This window comes from Neovison vison, chromosome 11, assembly GCF_020171115.1.
Source record: "Neovison vison isolate M4711 chromosome 11, ASM_NN_V1, whole genome shotgun sequence".
NCBI classification, from domain to species: domain Eukaryota; kingdom Metazoa; phylum Chordata; class Mammalia; order Carnivora; family Mustelidae; genus Neogale; species Neogale vison.
The window spans coordinates 47,236,906-47,257,668 of record NC_058101.1 but is presented as its reverse complement, the minus strand read 5'-3'; the positions used below and the strand labels follow the sequence as shown (position 1 = coordinate 47,257,668).

Sequence of the window (20,763 nt, the reverse complement as noted above, 5' to 3'; positions counted from 1 at the left end):
TGGCTCAGGTCATGATCTCAGGGTCCTGGAATGGAGCCCTGTCAGGCTCCCTGCTCAGTGGGAAGTCTGCTTGCCCCCCTTTCTCTGCTCCTCCCCCTGCTTGTCTTCTCTCTCTCAGATAAATAAGTAAAATCTTAAAAACAAAAACAAAACAGAACAAACAAACAAAAACCCACCAATATGTGTTCGGAAAGTATGCTAGACTCATGATATCTAAAAGAAAAGGCACAATCTTTACCTCGATGTGTTTGTGGTCCTTCAAGAGATGCTCTATTGTTTCTCTTTGCACCAGGCCAAAAAAACCTACTCAGACTTTTGTCTGCTTGGAGACCCCTACTCATTTTTCAAATACAGCTTATTCCATCCTCTTTTCTGAGAACCTTTGCTAACATTCTCTCCTCTCCCTTGCCTTCTCCCAGTTCCATCACCATTACAGTTAGATACTTGTTTCTCTTTTCATAACCAGGGCAGGAGCAAAGGCCTAAAGACAGAGGAAAATGTACCATACTTACTCTATTTGGCCGCCACTCTTTCTAAGTTGAGTGCCTGAGGACAGAGTTTTTTTTTTTTTTCTCTTCACCATCTATGAATGTCAGTATCTTGTACTATGTCTACATGTTTAATGAACTATATAAAATGTTAGGAATGTTCTTTGAGGTCTTTCATTTCCTGAAAGTACATTTCCTTTTTTTCTTTAAAAAGAGTAAGTCTGCATAAAATACCAAACAAATATATATATACTAAACTTTAAATATTCTCTGATACTAATAACTTGAGCTACTTTGTTTTTCAGAGATTACTTTTAATAATTATAATTTATTATTCTTAAATATCTATATTACTGGAGCTTATACAAAACAATCTTTAAGACTATCCTGTTGTATTATTGGTAATCATTGTACTTTATAAATGCTTATGTATTTTATAGACTAAAATTAAACTATCAATATAAAAACAATCCCTTAATCACCATCACATGTTATAATTTCAACTCTCCTACCCATGTTTTTCTTTCATTTTATATGGATAAATTACACTAAAGGTTATTGAAACCAAATACCATAGACTGGAATTAGGAAGACTAGTTCACTCACTAGCCAGTTCTATAATGTTGGCTAAGGCAAATTAACTTGACCAGATCTCATTTTCTTAATGTGCAAATAAGACAAATAGACTAGATATTTCCAAGGTCCCTTCTAGGATTCAAATTGTCCAACATGTTTTTTTCTTCTAGAATTAAAAGTCGATTTTGTTGGCACCATTACATGTCAAGAGTTATAGATGTTGAGTTATTCATAGCATTCTGAACATGTATTTCTTTATGGAAGCATACTGTACTAAAATTAGAATTTTAAGGACTTTTATTAAAATATTTATTAGCTTTCTAATTATTTTATTTAAATTCTAAATTTATTTAAATTCTAAAATATTTATTAGCTTTCTAGCTTTATTAGTGTCTAGCAATGACACTTTCATTGGTCATGAAGTGTGTTTATTATTAATTTATAATAAAAGGCATTACAAATACAATTACAAATTGCTATTTAGGATAGCAATTAAAATTAAATTCCCTGTGGGAATTTCTGAATTATAGGCAATAATAGACTTATGAATATATGTTTGCAGTATATATTTCTTAAAGAAATATTTTCTTTGATTTTACTTCACTTTTTTATGTTAATAAAAATGTAAACCCAGGATTTTCAAATAGCAAATTAAATAAACAATAATAAATTGAAATCACTCAGGGTGCCTGAGTGGCGCAGTTGGTTAAGTGTCCAACTCTTGGTTTCAGCTCAGGTTATGATCTCAAGGTTGTGAAATCAAGCCCTGCGTGGGGCTCTGCTCTCTGCAGAGAGTCTGCTTGACATTCTTTTCCTGCCCCTCCCTTATTTGTGCACGTGTGCGCTTTCTCTCTTCAAGATAAGTAAATAAATCCATAAAAAAGATAAAAATAAATTGAAAGCACTCAAATCACTCATACTAAAATTATTAAATTTTATGTTTTAGAGCAATTTTAGTTTCATAGAAAAACTGATAGGCAGGTACAGAGATCTCTCATATACCTGCCGTGCCCTACACATGCATCATCTCCCCAGCTGTCAACATCCCCCACAGAGTAGTACATTTGCTACAATGGATGAACTTTTATACTGACATATCATAATCACCCCAAATCCAGTGTTCACCTTAGGGTTCATCTTGGTGTTGTACATTCTAAGGATTTGGACAAATGTATAATGACAAGATTTATCCTTATACTATCATACAGAGGATTTTCACTGCCTTAAAAATCCTCTGTGCTCCACCTATTCCCCTTCAACATGCTAGCAGTTATCTTTTTACTGTTTACATAATTATGCCTTTTCCAGAATGTCACATAGTTGGAATCATATATTATGCAGCCTTTTCAGATTGGCTTCTTTCATATAGTAATATGCATTTAAAGTTCCTCCATGTCTTTTCATGAATTGATGGTTCATTTCTTTTTAATGCTGAATAATATTCCATTGTCTGAACATACCACAGTTTATCCATTAACCTACGGAAGGACATCTTGGTTGCTTTCAGCTTTTGGCAACTGTGAATAAAGCTGCTATAAACATGAGTGTGCAAGGTTTTATGTGGACATAAATTTTCAACTCCTTTGTGTAAAAACTAAGGAGAAAGCTTGCTGGATTATATGGTAATAGAATATTTAGTCTTTTAAGAAACCACCAAATTGTCTTCCAAAGGGGCTGTACCATTCTGCACTGCAATCAGCAGTGAACATGAGTTCCTCTTTCTCCATCTCCACCGCATTTGGTATTATCAGTGTTCCAGGTGTGGGTCATTCCAGTAGATGTGTAGTGGTATTTTGTTGTTTTAATTTGCATTTCCCTGATGACACATGATGTGGAGCATCTTTTCATATGCTCGTTTGACATCTGTACATCTTCTTTGTTGAGGTGTCTGTAAAGGTCTCTTTAGCCCATTTTTTAGTTTGTTTTCATATTGTTGAGTTTTAAGAGTTCTTTGTATATTTTGGATAATGGTCCTTTATCAGTTGTATTTTTTTTTTTTTAATTTATTTGACAGAGAGGAAAGACCGTGAGAGAAGGAACACAAGCAAGGGGAGTGGGAGAGGGAGAAGCAGGCTTTCCGCCAAGCAGGAAACCCAGTGTGGGGCTGGATTCCAGGATCCCGAGATTACACCCTGAGCCAAAGGGAGACCCTGAATGACTGAGTCACACAAGCACCCCTATCAGCTGTGTCTTTTACAGATATTTTCTCCTGGTCTGTGTCTTGTTTTTTCATTCTCTTGACATTGTCTTCTGCAGAGCACAAGTGTTTAATTTTAAATTTTAAATGCAGCAAGCTTATCCATTTTCTTTTTATTAATCATGTCTTTGATATTATATCTAAAAAGACATCACGATACCTAAGGTCATCTTGGTTTTCTTCTATGAGTTTTGCACTTTACACTTAGGTCTGTAATCCATTTTGAGTTAATTTTTATGAAGGGTATAAAGTCTTTATCTAGATTAACTTTTTTTAATGTGGATGTCCACTTATTCCATCATTTTTTATAAAGATTGTTTTTTAGACTTTTTCACTCCCTCATATTTTCTTTGCTCTTTCATCAAAGATCAGTTGACTATATTTATGTGGGTCTATTTTTGGAGTCTGTATTTTGTCCCATCTTATACCAATACCATATTGCCTTGATTACTATAATTTTTTAAAATTATTTTTATTAGCATATAATGAATTTGCCCCAGGGGTACAGGTCTGTGAATCATCAGGCTTATACATTTTGATTACTATAATTTTACAGTAAGTCTTGAAGTTCAGTAACATCAGTCCTCTAACTTTGTTGTTATTCAATATCGTATTGGTTTTTCTGGGTCTTTTACCTCTTGAAATAGACTTTTAAAATCTTTTCCTTCTATTTTGATACTGTGTTGGCTATTTTGGGTTTTACCTCTTGATATAAACTTTAGAATCAGTTTGTTGATATCTATAAAATTACTTTCTGGGATTTTGATTGGGATTGCATTGAATCTATAAATCAAATTAGGAAGAATGCACATCTTGAATCTTGACAATATTGAACATAGACTATCTCTTTCTTTGATTTCATTCATCAGAATTTTGTGGTTTTGCTCATATAGCTCTTATACATATTTTGTTAGGTTTATATCTAAGTTGAAGTTATTCTTTGGGGACTTATGTATATGATACTGTGTTTTTTAATTTGAAATTCCCCTTTTTCATTGCTTGTGTATAGGAAGGTGATTGGCTTTTGTATATTAACCTTTTTATCTTGCAACCTTGCTATAATTTCTTGTTAGTTCCAGGTGGGTTTTTTTGTTAAATCTTTGGGATTTTCAATATAGACAGTCATATTTTTTGCAAACAAAGACAGTTTTATTTCTTCATTGTCAATTTGTGTACCTTTTATTTCCTTTTCTTGTCTTATTGCACTAGCTAGAACCTACATCATGATATTGAAAATGGTGGTGAGAGGGGACACCCTTGCCTTGTACTTAATTTTAGGAGGAAAACTTTGAGTTTCTCAGCATAAGGATTAACAGTAGCTATAAGTTTTTATAGGTATTCTTTATCAAGTTGAGGAAGTTCTGACTCTAATTTATGAGGGTTTTTATTATAAGTGGGTGCTGGATTTTATCAAATGCTTTCCTTTATCTATTAATCATGTTATTTTTCTTTTTAATCCACTGATGTGATAGATTACATTAATTGACTTTCAGATGTTGAATGAACCAACTTTATAGACCCATGGTAAAGCCCAAGTGGTCATGGTGTGCAATTCTTTTTATACATTGTTGGATTCAGTTTTGCTAATATTTTGTTGAAGATTTTTTTTCTATGTCCATAAGTGATATTGGTGTGTTTTTCTTTTCATATGTTGTTTTTGGTATTAGAGTAATGCTGACCTTACAGAATGAGTTAAGAAGTATTCCCCTGCTTCTGTTTTCTGACAGAAATTGTAGAGGATTGGTAGAATTTCTTTCTTAAATGTTTGGTAGTGAACCCCTCAGGGCTTAGTGTTGTCTGTTTTGGAACGTTATCCATTATTGAATCAATTACTTTTAACAGTTATAGACCTATTCAGATTGTCTATTTCTTTTTGTGTGAATTTTGAAAAATTGTGTACTTCATATAATTGGTCCATGTCACCTAGGTTATCAAATTTGTGGTTATAGAGTTGTTTATAGTATTCCTTAATTATCCTTTTAATGTCCACAGGATCTATAGTGATGTCCCCACTTTCATTTCCAATATTAGTGGTTTGTGTCCTCTCTCTTTTTTTCTTAGTCTGGCTAGAGGTTCATCAGTTTTATTGATCTTTTTAGAGAACCAACTTTTCTTTTCTTTTCTTTTAAAGATTTTATTTATTTATTTGACAAAGATATCACTAGTAGGCAGAGAGGCAGTCAGAGAGAAAGAAAAGGAAGCAGGCTCCCTGCTGAGCAGAGAGCCCGACTCAAGACTTGATCCCAGGACCCTGAGATCATGACCTGAGCCGAAGGTAGAGGCTTAACCTCCTGAGCCACCCAGGCACTCTTTTCTTTTTTTTTTTAAGACTGTATTTATTTGAGAGAGAGAGAGAGCCCATTCATGCACACGTGTGAGTAGGAGAGGTGTAAAGAGGGAGAGGGGTAGAATCTCAAGCAGACTTCCCACTGAGCACAGAGCCCGACATGGGACTCAATCCCATGACTGTGAGATCGTGACCTGAGCTGAAACCAGCAGTCTTGGATGTTTGCCTGACTGAGCCAACTAGGTGCCCCAGAATCAGTTTGGTTTTGACAGTTTTTCTCTACTGACTTTCTGTTTTCAATTTCATTTATTAGCAATAATCGCGCCTCGGATAAACCTCATTGGCTATGATACTGCCACTTATTTCTACTCTAAATACTATGATTGCTTTTTACTACTTACTCTGAATTTAATTTGCTTTTCTTTTTCTAATTTCCTAAGGTAGAAACCTAGATATTGATTTTAGATTTTTCTTGTTTTCTAATATATTCATTCAGTGCTTTTGTAAATTTATCTTTAAGCACTACTTTCAGTGCAGCCCACAAATTTTCTTAAGTTGTTTTCATTTTCATTTAGTCAAAAATATTTTAAATTTTTCTTGAGAGTTCTTATTTGACCCATGTGTATATATTGTTTAATGTTCAAGTATTTGGTCATTTTTCAATATCTTTCTGTTACTGACTTCTAGTTTAATTCTGTTGTGTTCTGAGAGCAGACATTGTGTGATTTTCATTCTTTTAAATTTGTTAAGGATGCTTTATGACCCAGAATTGATCTGTCTTGATGAATGGTTCGTGTGAGCTTGAGAAGCATATGTATTCTGCTGTTGTTGGATGAAGTAATGTATAGATTTCCATTATATCCAATTAATGGTGTTGTATTCAATTTTATCCTTTTACTGATTTTTTTGCCTGCTCAATTTGTCTCTTTCCAATAGAGAAATAATAAAGTTTTATTTTTGCTGGAAATGTGTGGTTTATTTAATAAATGTTGCTGATAATTAGCCATCTTACTGAAAGAAAACATATGCTTATGAAAAAGAAAACTTTGCTTATGACATATAAAAATAAGTTTCAGGAAGATTATAAATATTCAAGTAAAAAATGGCAATTTTAGAAAAATATTTGTATAAATATGTGGTAGGATACCTTACCTAAAGCAAGGAAGGAAATCCAAAACCATAAGGAATTTTTTAAAAATTTGTCAATGTATACCATAAACAAGAATCAAACAACCCCTTTGTTTTGAAGAAAAAGTATTTGTAATACAAATGACAAAGGGTTAATCCTCATTATAAATAGACCCCCAAAAAATAACAAAATAAATATAATCTGATAGAAAAACAGGGAAATGTTATAAAAGGCCTACCTTTGAAGTATAAATTCATATGCTCAGTAAACATATGAGAGAATGTTCAACTTTATTGACATTTGGGAAAGTGCAAATTAACACAACAGTTAAGACCTCATTTTTCGCCTGGGTGGTTCACCTGGTTGAGCTACTGCCTTTGGCTCAGGTTGTGATCCTGGAGTTTTGGGATTGAATACCATGTCAGGCTCCCTGCTTAGCGGGGAATCTGCTTCTCCTTGTGACCCTTCCCCCTCTCATGCTCTCTCTCTCTCTCTCTCTCTCATTCTCTCTCAAATAAATAAATAAAATCTTAAAAAAAAAAAAAGAACCCATTTTCCATCTGTGAGAAAGTTAAAAGTGGTGAGGATATAGGTAAATTTTGTTCTCATCTGTTGCTGGTGGGAATTTGAATTGATGATTTTTGGAAAATGATCAGGCAAACTGTAGTCCAGCTAAAGATATATATTTAACCTTCAGCCTATAACCCTTCCTTTGCCGGTATATCCCATACAAAAGCACATGTGAATAAGGATAGTTTTAATAATGTTACTTGTAGTGACAAGCACTTCAGTATCCATCTATAAGAGAATGATTAAATAAATGGTGATCTGTCTATGGAATGGTGATCTGTCTATGGCACAGCTTTAAAAATATTGACGTATATATAGCTATTAAAAAGAAAGATAGATATATACCTATTAACCTAGATGGATGATCTTTCTATATAGCTAATTTAGAGAAACTGAATAATGAGTACAGTGTGATACCAGTTTATGTTTAAAAAATGACAATCAGGGGGTGCCAGGGTGGCTCAGTGGGTTAAGCCTCTGCCTTCGGCTCAGGTCATGATCTCAGGGTCCTGGGATCAAGCCCCACATCAGGCTCCGTGCTCAACAGAAAGCCTGCTTCCCCCTCTCTCTCCACCTGCCTCTCTGCCTACTTGTGAGCTCTCTCTCTCTTTCTCTCTCTCTGTCAAATAAATAAATATAATCTTTTTTAAAAAAATGACAATCAAAACCACTACATATAAGTATATATTTATACAAGCATAGAGAAAGCTATGGAAAAATAGAAATTACTAATAATATTACAAATACAATGCAAATAACATTAGTTTCTTTGGGAAGGCAGAATGGGAAAAGGAAGGATAAAGGAAGCTTTATCCAGCTTTAGATTGTCTTAGTTCCTTAACAGTCACATATCAATTTGTGATTTTAAATTTGTTTGATTTTTTTTTTAAAGAGGCATAACTCTAGACTTACTAGCTTTTCCACTCTAGAAAACATTAAAGTATAATACTAGTCTCTTTGTCAGTTGTTGAGGATTGGTGTTTGAATTAGGTACTGTTCCTGTCTTTAAGAATGTTCTTCATTCTAGTGAGAGAAATGGATTCAATAGATACAGTGGAAGTTAAATAAAATAACAAAATAATTTTGCCTTAGTTAAGAAATCAAAGCATCATAAATAAGAGCAAAGTAAGGCATTTTTATTAAAATTAAAATGACTAAAAATAGCCAGTAAATCTCCAGATTATCTTAAGGCAAAGAGCATTTTAGCCCAAATCAGAGAACTGTGTATTAAGCATCTTTCAAGATTAAGAAATCATATTTCATGAAACATAGGGTCAGACACCATCCTGCTAAAGCAGCTCACAACAGATCTTTGTCACTAATGACCCTGTCCCTCACCTCTTACTTGTCTGAAGAAATGTTTTCAGAAAGAATCATACAGATTGGTGTGTAGTGGAGCTAAGCAGTGTTTGGATATCAGCAGAAACCAGAGCTAAAAGTGCCTGAGAGATGAATGGAGGGATTGGAAAAATACAAGGGCCAGCTAAAGCAATGAGATGATATTTCCATCTGTCTTTAAGACAACTATTATCCACTTGATTTTTACCTTCATTCTATTTTTTGAATGCCCTGACCAACATTAACCTGATGCTTAGCTGGATTATAGTCTCAAATCCTTCTTCCCTCTCCCTCCCTCCTTTGCTGTTTTTCTTTTCCCCCTTTTTTCTCTCCTTTCCATCTTCCCTCTCTGTCTTCTATATCTTATTATCTATTAAATTAAACATTAGCCTAGGGGCACCTGGGTGGCTCAGTGGGTTAAAGCCTCTGCCTTCGGCTCAGGTCATGATCCCAGAGTCCTGGGATGGAGCCCCGCATTGGGCTCTGTGCTTCGCATGGAGCCTGCGTCCTCCTCTCTCTCTGCCTTCCTCTCTGCCTGCTTGTGATCTCTGCCTGTCGAATAAATAAATAAAATCTTCTAAAAAAAATTAGCCTAATCTTTTCACTACGTAGTGTTAATCAGATTTTATGATGTTATGGGACCATATTCTAATATTAAAAAAAAAAACTGACTTTCATTTGCTATGTGATTGCTTTTACTCGCTGGGATGATTTAAAAAATGTTAACCTTTTTATTTTATAATAATTTAGATATTAGGAAAGCAGTATGGAGTGTCCTTCTGGGTTTTTGCATAGATTCCAGGCCATGTTTCTTGGAATCAACTCTTACTACCTTTGTGGCCTTTGATAGCAAGTTGCTTTCTTCTCTGGGTCTGTTTCTCAAATACAATCGGGAATAATAATCACTGAACTATTTTATTGGTATGGGATTAAATGAGTTAACATGTATGGTGGGTAAAACAGTTTCTGACATCTAATAATTAATAAATATTACTGTATTTGCTATTAAATAATAGTTAATCCGTTTAGCAAACATTGATTAAATACCCACCAGGTCCCCAATTCTTATCCTAAGTGATAGGATTAGGTATATTTATTGAGTATCTACTATTGGCCAGGCATGGAGAATATAGAAGCGAATAAAATGAAGTCCTCTTAGTGTTTATGATACTGTTAATGAATATTATTTATTAAAATTTGAGGCTGACTTTATAAATGTGACTGACCTTTAATTTTGTGTGTTTGTCTTACTTTTAAATCTAGGATATCTTGTATTATGAGCAGCTTAAGACCAATGTAATACAACATGACCTTTTGGTGGACAGTCTAATCTATAAAGTAAGTAAAGGTGTGCACAGTTTATTCACTTCAGTAATATCATTAAACAATCATTGTGAGTCTTTAACATATAGGACCTATACTTTGTGTGATAATACATGTTAATCTTAAAAATAATTTTAAGTGATCATTGTACCATAAGGTAAGGTTCATTTTCAAAATATTTAGTCTCCAGTCAATATTATCCTCCTTCCCTTTGAAACTGTCTTCATGATTCTTTCCTGATACTCCCATTTTTTTTTATTAAAAGGATGATAAACATTCCTTTTTCCTATAAATTCAAGTTTTCCACACAAACCAAATAAAAATGCAACTGAAAAAATAAGACTATTTTTCAGAGTCAAAATTAGACTTATATTTATATCTTATTTATCTAATGATTCTTTAGGGGCTACTTGCATATTCTCTTGTGTTGAATTCATTTTTATTTTTAATTTTTTTATAGTTTTGGACATCTGGTCAAGCACGTGTCAAGTTTTATGATAGGGATACACTGAGGTTTTTTTCCAGGTGTCTGATACTGAGTTGAGTGTTGAGATATAGATAGTATAAGCCTGAAATAGGATATGCCTGATTCTACATTAATAAAAGACTTGGATTTTTACTTTAGGACTTGAAAGATAGAGAAGAAGGACATATTATTTCAGGCCTCAAAAATGGGAGAGAGAAAACACATTGAAGACCTGAAGATTTTTATGGGTAGAACTTGACCAAGGCTAATAACGATTGGCATTTAGTGACTATCTACCATGTGCCATACAGTGTTCCAAACTCTTCATATAGATTGTCCTTGATCCTGAAAGCTATCTTAAGAGTATCAGATACCAGCATTTAGGTATCATTTATAGATGAATGCATTTTTCCCCCTGAGAAAAAGCCATACGTTCAGTAAAATCATACATTAAAGATAATAGAGCTCCTGGGAAAAATAGTGTTGGGGTAACTTTTGCAATTTTATAACCAGAATACTAACAAAAACAATTATTGATAGTTTGGAAGATGGATTGGACAGCTCCAGCTGCCTGCTCCTGCAGGAGTTACTAAAAATGTACACATATAACGAAGTAGAAATGCTAACAGAATGCAGATGGAAGTGGTGTGCTGGGCTCCTGGGGCTTCTGTTAAGGTAGGCACAAGAGGAAATACAACAACTAGGAGATGTGTAGGCCAGGGGTGTGCCTGTCTGAAGAGAGAGCCCCTCATATGGTCATTTATTTTTAATTTTCATGAAATGCAATTATAAAGGCTCATTCCTGTGCAGCCGCTGAGCGAAAGGCATTTTTCCTTTCTTGCCAAATGTTCTAATTCTACTCTTGCAATTTTGGCAACTCTATTAAAAGAGAAGTTGCATATGAACCAATGCAAGAGAAGTTGCATATGAACCAATCCATGTTATAACATATATTGTTCCCTTGCCCCCCAGCCACATACTGACATGTGTTATAGCAAAATAGGAAGTACTCTTCTTTTACCATTTTATGTATGGAGGGAGCTGAAGTAAAGAAAGATTAATTAGCTAAATTCACATAATAAGTAGCACAGTCAAGATTTGAATGTAGATAATCTGACTTCACAATCATACTTTTTAAAAAAATTTTATTTATTTATTTGACAGAGAGAAATCACAAGTAGATGGAGAGGCAGGCAGAGAGAGAGAGAGGGAAGCAGGCTCCCCGCTGAGCAGAGAGCCCAATGCGGGACTCGATCCCAGGACCCTGAGATCATGACCTGAGCCGAAGGCAGCGGCTTAACCCACTGAGCCACCCAGGTGCCCCCACAATCATACTTTTTTAAATCACTATTCACTACAGGAAGCAAAGTCTTGACTCTCTCAGAAGTTTTATATAGGTTTGGATCACAGATACTGTTGTTAACTGAGGTCAGTTAGTCACGCTCAGGGGATTATTTTAGCACTAGCCTAAGAGATCTTCAGGACTTTCAGACCTTTCAACCGCTTTTTCTATTCAAACGAAAGAAGACTCAAAAAAGAAGTTCAGAAAGTCAGGAGGGGCTAGCATGAGAATTCTCTTTGTTGCCAAGATGAATTTCAGTTTGAATCAGTAAAGGAAGAGGTAAACAGTTTGTTATTTGAAAACTTAATTGTAAGTTAGTAGAATCAATCCTGACTGTCCATATAGCATGAGTATTTTTAGGAAGATATCTGTCTCTGGTTGTTCGTGACTTGAGTGTGTTGAGCTTTGCTGATCTTTTTGGAGCAACTCCAAATGTTAATAAAGTCAGCTTTTGAAGGAATGGGCATTTAAAAAAAATTACTTGAAGTTTCATTAAAGCTCCCTATGGCAAAGACTAATTTTTAATTTAACTGAAAATAAAACAAAATTATTTTAGTGGTTGAAGGAATGGATGGAACAAGGAAATACTAAATTTAGAACATCACCAAACCCTCCCTAAGCTAAATTATTAAATTGTTCTCTCTGGACTGAATTTTTTTTTCCCACAAAGTTGACTCGTGTCCACACTTTCTACAGTTTTGCACCACCTACTATGACCTGACAGTTTATACCAGAGTTTCTCGACCTTTTCTTCATTATTAGCTCCCTAAAGAGAAAAATTAATTTTTCTCTAATATAAAAAAATAATACCAAAGAGTAAGATTTAGAGGTCTATAAACCATTGTAATAATGAAATTTTTTGGCCTCAGAGAGCTAATTCTCACCCCCTTGGAGGTAGTGTCATCCCTATTGAGAATGTATGATCTCTATCTCTACCTGTATTATCTTCTGATTTAGAAGACTGACCCCTTCTTTTCTCTTAATTTGTGTATTTAAATTTTTCTAGACTTAGCACATATTCACTCCCTCCAGGATCATCCATGATTCATTTCATCCTCCCTTGATTGCTGCTTTGCTCAATACCCTGGTTGAAATTTGTAGATTGAGCAATATTATCTTGGATTTCTTTAATTTTTCTTTCTAACTGTTCCCATATTTCTATTACATATGTTTTCTTGCTGGTGTGGTTATAGACTTTTTGAAGGTAGCAGTTGTTCGTTGGGTAATATGCAATGACTTGCAAATGAATAATCACCGTCATGTGAAAGATGTTTGGTATTTCAAGGTAATGGCAAGAATGTGAACTTGAACAGTAATTGATGATTTTGAAACAGTAACTTAGAGCTAACTTGTTATGGTTTCTTCTGATTGTTGTGATATATCTGCTTTTCCAACTGTAAGACACTAAAAAATCCGACTAAAGAAGATAAAGATTAAAATGAATAATAAGGAATTGCTAATGGAACCTAAAGAGTTGTGAACAGTTGAGGTCCAATAATGTGTCACATGTATTAGTCAAGTAAATTTATAGCAGTGATGAAATCTGACACATTTATAATCATACATAAGTAAAATCATTACAGTATTATTTCTAGATAATGCATTTATGTCATAGTACTATAGACATACTCCTTTAGGTTCTTTTCTATACTCTCTACCTTTAATTATAGGATGTGAAGTTGACAGCAAGCAATGATGATTATTATTTTGTATTTGAAGATTATTTGTATCAGGTAAGTCAAAAAATCAAAATATATAATGTTCTTGTTTTAAGTGCTCTAACTCAGCATTCTTGAGGAGGTATCTCTGTTTTTAACTGAATCCTCCTGAAATCTAAGCCACATTGGTTTTTTATCAAATATTCTAAGTTTAGAATAAGGTTAACGTTTATTCTTATGTGGAATTGTGTGGGAGATTAAGAGTTCTCAAATGAGTGTTTGGACTGTTTCTTTTGGTCATATTTGCTATGACCAAGAGAGGTATAGGCACAGAGCCTTAAACTGGGTATTAAATTCATACTTAAGGGAACCCAAGATGTTTAGAAAAAGCATTTTACATGACACTTTTCTATTAAAAGTATTGAATAAATAATTAAATGTTTTGAAATCTATTTGAGGTGTCTTGATTATTCTTTGATCATTTCATGTACTGATGTTGTAGATGTTTTGGTCCTTACCTAAGTCTTTTTCATATCTACTAAAATTAAAACATTTTATCATAAGTAGAAAATGTATAATTTCTAAAGAATTGCCTAGATGATATTCTTTTTTAAAAGATCACACATAGATATTAATAATTTTATTTTGAGTGTCAATATAAATGTCATGGTATTAATATCTAGTTTTCACAAAGCAATTTCAGCTTGATTAAATATAAATCAGTTCCAGCTGTTTGGATTAGCAGATTTCTGTTAGTAATAGTGGTAGTAGTATGCATCTATATAAGAAAAAGAGTTAGAAAAGAATCTCTCAAGGTTTAATTAATCATTCATTCAAAGAACTGAAATCCAAAGACTTCATTGATAAAATTAAAGTTTAAAATGACCTAGAAACAAATTTAAGAGGATTTTAATGATTTCACATATGTGATTATATTTTTTAGTTTAAAAAATAATGTTTTAAAATTCTATTTTTAATGTAAAGTCAGTTATTAATTAAAATTTAGAAAATACAAAAATCTGAAAGTTTATTTACTTATGGCACCAGTATTATACCCAAGTGTCTAATTGTTAGTAATCAGTTAAATTCTGAATTTCATTTATAGATTATTTTATTGATTACCTCTAAACTTAAGAAAATTGAATGTATGCTATCACTTTTAGAAGAGTTGCATGGAACCATCCCCAGCAGAAGAACCATAACTGGTGAAAATTATTTTAAAAACAGAAACATTTTAAGTATCTGAAAATGGTCCTAAGGCTATATATCAAGTCAGAAAAAAAAAAAAAAGAAAAAGAAAGAAAAGAAAAGAAAATTGCTCAAGAGAAGCTACTAAGTCCCAGGAAGAACAGTCTGTGGCACTTGAGCCAAATCACTCTCCTTCTCCTCACCCCCAGATCAACAAGACAGAAGCTTCAATTCATCTGAGTGTGACCGAGAAGATGGGGCTCCCTTTTCCTCTAACTTCCAGTCAAGGGCTATAGTAGCTCTACAGAAGGTGTACGTAGCTAGTATTTCTCATATCCTTTAGCTCTTTGTTGCAGATGCTAAATTCCAGAATATTGCTGCCAAGAAGTCATAAGCTCCCTTCTTCCACCTGGTCTCCACTCATGGAGAAGGCATCTGCCCCAAATGCTCTACCTCCTCTCAATAGGCTGAGAATACTGGATCCCCATTCCCTCACCCAGTTTGCTTATAGGGTGGTAGTTCCTCACTGGGAGAGGCAAGCTGAGAACACTAGAAGTTACTGTAGCCAACCAGTGCCCTTCTCAGAAATCAGAAGTGGGCCACTGTCCCTACCCCTAGTTCCAGAGCAGTCACTCAAGAGATTTTGTCCAGGGACATAAGAAAAGAGACTAATGAAGCTGTCCACAAAGAACTGACCTTAAATGGAATGTGGGAAAGTTCAAGCTTAATGGGCTTCTTAAAACAATGGAGATTTTACCGATAGGCAATTAAGAGGAGGCAATTAGCTTCATAAGGGTAATGAGCTAAAACTACAAGCCACCTACTTTACCAGAGAGACCAGAGAAAGAGACATCTGGAAGGAGCCTTGCTAGGGTAGGAACAAATTTCAAAGACTGGCTTCAAAAATGACTTCAGTAAAGGATTCAAAATCTAATTGTGTCACACTGTGGTACGATTTATGCCCAAGAACATTGCTGAAAACAGTAGAGCATCACCTAGCAGTTAGTGGAGCTTAACATCTGGTTGTGATACAGGCAGGGGCAGAAAGCTTAGCAGAGAGGTCAGAGAGAGGGAGACAATTAGAGAGAGCCCTGTTAAAACTTGTTATTGAGGAGTGACTGCATAGGCAAGGCTGTGCCCTCTGACATACATCAGAGGCTTCACACTGTGAGAGAAATGAACTTCAATAAAATATTCCAACCAAGTCAGTAAACAAATAAGCAAACTCACATTTGATGGAGTCTCACTTATTTATTTTTGCTTTTGTTCCTTGTGATTTTGGCATTATATCCAGGAAACCATTGCCAAGACCAATGTCAAGGAGATTTTCTCTATGTTTTCTTCTAGAAGATTTATGGTTCAGGTCTTAAATTTAAGTCTTTATTTTTTTTTTTAAAGATTTTATTTATTTATTTGAGAGAGAGACAGTGAGAGAGAGCATGAACAAGGAGAAGGTCAGAGAGAGAAGCAGGCTCCCCGTGGAGCTGGGAGCCCAATGCGGGACTCGATCCCGGGACTCCAGGATCATGACCTGAGCCGAAGGCAGTCGTCCAACCAACTGAGCCACCCAGGCGTCCCAAATTTAAGTCTTTAATTCATTTTAAGTTTATTTTTGTGAGTGATGTAAAACAGGGGTCTAATTCCATTCTTCTGTATGTCATTATTTGGTTTTCCCAGCACCATTTATTGAAGTACTATCCTTTCTGCATTGAGTATTCTCAGCTCCCTTGTCAAATATGAGTTGACTATGTATGCAGGAGTTTATTTCTGTGCTCTTTGATTCTGTTCCATTGGTCTCTGTGTCTGTTTTTATGCCAGTGCCATATGTTTTGATTACTGTAGCTTCGAAGTGTAGTTTGAAATCAGGAAGTGTAATGCCTCTGGCTTTGTTGTTCTTTCTCAAGACTGCCTTAGCTATTCGGGGTCCTTCGTCTTTATACAAAGTTTTAGGATCAGGTTTTCTATTTCTGTGAAAAATGCCACTGGAATTTTGATAGGGATTCCATTGTATCTGTAGATGGCTTTTGGGTTATCAGTATTTCAACAATGTTATTTTTACTGATCCATGAACAGGGATTTTTCATTTCCATTTGTGTCTTCTTCAGTTTGTTTCATCAAAGTCTTATATTTATCAGTGTAAAAAATCTTTCCCTCCTTGGGTAAATTTATTCCTTAGTATCTTATTCTTTTGTATGTTATTGTGAATGGGATTATTGTGTGTTTGTGTTTTTTTTTTAACTGTTTTGTTATTAGTGTATAGAAATGCAGCTGTTGGGCACCTGAGTGGCTCAGTTGGTTAAGTGTCTACCTTCAGCTCAGGGCATGATCTCAGGGTCCTGGGACTGAGCCCTGTGTTGGGCTCCCTGCTCAGTCGGGAGTCTCCTTTCTCCCTCTTCTTCTCCCTGTCCCACTCTCTTGTGCTCTCAAAAGAAGTGCAGCTGTTTCCTGGTGTTGGTTTTATATCCTGCAACTTTACTGAATTGGTTGATTAGTTAGTTCTAGCAGCTTGTTGGTGGCGTCTTTAGGATTTTTATGTTTATTAGTTCACATTGATGCAGGTGGGCTGGGTCTGAGGACTCAGACCCTCTTAGCTGGTCCTTGGCTTCACACAGGATGGAAATCAAACATGAGCCAGAAGGAGGTGAAAGCAGAGTTTATTGAAGGTTGAGAGAACAGATATAGATGGAGAATCTGGGTGACTCAGAAATGAAAAGAGGGAGTCTTTGCTTGGGTTCTGAGGTTTTTATTGATGATTGTGGTGTGGTGCATGTGTCTTCTCAGGCATCCAGGAACTGATCAGAATGAAGACAGGGTTCAGGTGTCCATCATAAGTCACTTATTCCCTGGAGTCAGGGGTCTTGGCATCGGGATGTTGGTGGCAGTGGTCTATAATGTACACATAATGGCCTCATCCGGTCATTCCTTAGATAGTATCTGTCGTGCTGGAAGACTCCAGAGAAATCATTAACTCTGCCCCTTACAAGGAGGACATACATTAAGGTATGTATAGGGCAAGGTGCAGGGTCTAGCAAGAATAGAAGCCAGAAAAAGAAGCAAAGGAGAAAAAGAAACTAACTTTTCTTTTTTCTTTCCCCTCCTCATGGGACCCCTTTGATTTTTCTGTCTCATTCCCTGGTATGGGATTTTCATACGCCAGTTCTTCTTTTTATTTATTTATTTTTTAAAGATTTCATTTGTTTATTTGACAGAGATCACAAGTAGGCAGAGAGGCAGGCAGAGAGAGAAAGAGAGAGAGGAGGAAGCAGGCTCCCTGCCAAGCAGAGAGCCCGATATGGGGCTGGATCCCAGGACCGTGGGATCATGACCCAAGCCGAAGGCAGAGGCCTTAAACCACTGAGCCACCCAGGTGCCCCTCATACTCCTATTCTTAAGGGGTGTTGAAGGGCGAAGGTCTCATCTTCTGTAGCTTCTTCAGGCTGAAAGGGATTGTAGACCCTGCCTATTGGAACGCATAAAAATCCCGATTAAATGAAGGGTCCCTACTTGTAGATTGTCAGAGATGTTCATGAGGCCGCATCATTAAAATAGAACGCCTCCTAGAGAATATCCGTTCTGATAATTTTTCTGACATATTTATGCAGAACATGCAACAACAATAGCTCCCACAGCAAAGAAAAAACCCTAGCAGAATTATTGCTACTACTGCTAAAAGAAGTTTTTTCCACCAAGACCATCCATTTCCACTAAACCAGGAATAAATCCAATCATTGAGGGAACTAGAGGAGTCAGACATTTCTTTAATTTGGGTGTTCATGTCTGATAAAAGTTTAGATACATTAGCTGAGTTATCTGGGATATATACACAACATTCAGTCTTAATGATAGCACAAGTTCCTCCTTGAGCTGCTGTTATTATGTCTAAGGCCATCCTATTTTGTAATACAGCCTTTCTCATTAATGTAACTTCAGAATTTAATAGCCCAATTGCCAGTATAGTATCATTAAGGGCATGTGTGGTATAGTTTGTGAGGGCCTCTACATGCCAGATTATATCTTCTATTCCTACGTGGGGCAGGAAAATACCTAACAGGTGATCATACCAGTGGAAGACTGACCGTGTCCAGCGATGGAGTAAATGGGGATAATTTGCAGGCATAGGTAATTTTTTACGCACTTTCCCTTGTATCCAGGGAAAGCCCAGGGTACAGCGCCCTATCCATCCAGGGGGTAGCCACGGCCACAAATTTGTGCCACATAGCCATTGAGTTCCATTAGGTGCTAACCATCTGATGCCTGGTCGTCTCATCCAGTCAGTAGCAAACCAATCAGTTGCTTGTAAAACAATGGTATGGGTACAGACTTCTGGGGGGAGCCATCCTAATTTACGGGTGCTATTAGGCCAGGCATCATAGGAATGATTTCTTTGCTCCCAACATAAAAGAGCTTTCCGGTTTAATTGGCCTATGGTCGGAGTAAGCCACATAAATTCATCCCATACTTGAAAATAACCATCCTCAGTGTATCTCATATTATTAGACTGACTTGTTGCCCACAATGCTTTCTTATTTTCAATCTTAGCGTTGGCATATTCAGTCATGATTTTGACAGTCTGGGGGTAGGAAAAAGGTCTTTTATGGCCTGGAGAATTCCAGGTAGTATTTACCATAGGCCAACAAGAAACATTTCTGTTAGTGATAGAGATGTCCCTGTATATGCTTGAATCTGGATATAAAACCATATCCTTTACATATTGGTGTAAGTATTGCCAGTCTGTGCCTTGTAAAGGAGAAACCCACCATGGGAGGCCTGAGGTGCTGGATAAAGGGAGGAGGCCACAAATCCAGCAGGAACTTTTCTGTAAACTGTCAGCATAGTGTTGAGCCCATTGCAAAAATAAATTGGGGCCAGTAGTTCTCCCTAGAGATAGGTAAGTAAAGAGTAAATTCAGAAAAGTGAAAGATTTTAAAAGCACCATCGAGCCTTACTTATTGGTCCGTCAGAGCAGCAATTTTAGTCTTTTCCTCAGGTTCTCAGGCGTGGATGGATGCTAGGAGCTTCAGGTAGACACTGCAGCAGGTATTTTCTTGAAAAGACAGTTTAATTCGTTGACAGGCTCACAGGCATGTGTGTCCCTTTCTTCCCATGGAGGCAGTATCAGAGTTGGCTCCTGCAGAGACTCAGGGGAGACAGATTTGATTCTGGACAAGTGAACTCAGCTAAAGATACCTTTAAGCTGTACTGCTCTGGGGGTGCTGAGTCAAAGTGGATAGGGCCATTCCCACCTTGGTTTGAGCTGACCTTCTGGTGACCCCTTTTCCATGTTTTTAATGATATCTTGCTCCCTGATGGCACTGGCACAGACTGTTTGTCTTCAGCGGGGTTTGGAAGTACTTTATTCCCGTACTTTTGGAGAGACTAGTGCTTTACCCAGACTAGTAATATATTTTAAAATGTAATTGGGTTCCTCAGCAAACCATAAAGTTGCAGTGAGAAAAGGCCTTCCGTATGTTATTGCAAAGGGGTTCAATCTAAGACTCCCCTTTGGAGCCACTTTTATTGTTAGAAAAGTAATCAGCAACACCTACACCATGTTCCATGAGTTTGGCAGAGTTTTGCCGAAGTTCATTTAAAGATGTCGTTCATTTTGCCCACTTCTCCTGAAGATTGAGGCCTCCAAGACAGATGATCACTGAGTCACTGATAATTGTTGTGTTATTTTAACAGCTAAAGAGGGTCCATTGTCACTTTGCAAACTCCAGAGAAATTCAAACCTAAGTATGACTTCCTTTAATAAGATCTTAGAAACCTCTAAAGCCCTGTCTGTCCTAATAGGGAAGGTCCCTATCTACCCTGTCAACGTACCCACATAAATCAGCAGATAGTTAGATCCCAGAGAAGGCGGCATTTGAGTGAAGTCAGTTAGCCAGTCTTCCCCATGGTAAGTTCTTCTAAACTGAACTGACTTAATTAAGAGGGAAGGCATAGGATAGGACCTTGGGTCATTTCTGGTAACTTCTGAGTGGAGTCATGGATTTACTTCGTTCTTTTCTCTTCTTTCCTTCTCTTTTCCTTTTCATTTTACACAAGAAGTTTATTTAAACAAGATGCTTGACTTGACAGGAAAACAATCTCTGATTCATTTATTTTAGAGTAATCTATCCCCACTTAAAGACATACTGTCTTAACATGTAACAGCTACATACAAAAAAGTTATAAAATTGTCCTTGGTTTTACAATGCT

General features: G+C 36.0%; 1 protein-coding gene across 4 annotated transcripts in view; it reads left to right on the top strand.

The window, feature by feature from the left end:
• The window catches only part of TBC1D19 (TBC1 domain family member 19), a 157,196-nt gene that overhangs the window by 83,253 nt on the left and 53,180 nt on the right, over positions 1 to 20,763 (top strand). For 3 of the 4 annotated variants that reach the window (XM_044225829.1, XM_044225832.1, XM_044225831.1), the window contains 2 exons: positions 9,849 to 9,923; positions 13,387 to 13,449. In XM_044225829.1, the coding sequence (XP_044081764.1) occupies positions 9,849 to 9,923; positions 13,387 to 13,449 (138 nt within the window). The remainder of the gene's footprint in view (positions 1 to 9,848; positions 9,924 to 13,386; positions 13,450 to 20,763) is intronic. The other variant, XM_044225830.1, reaches the window with a different exon arrangement.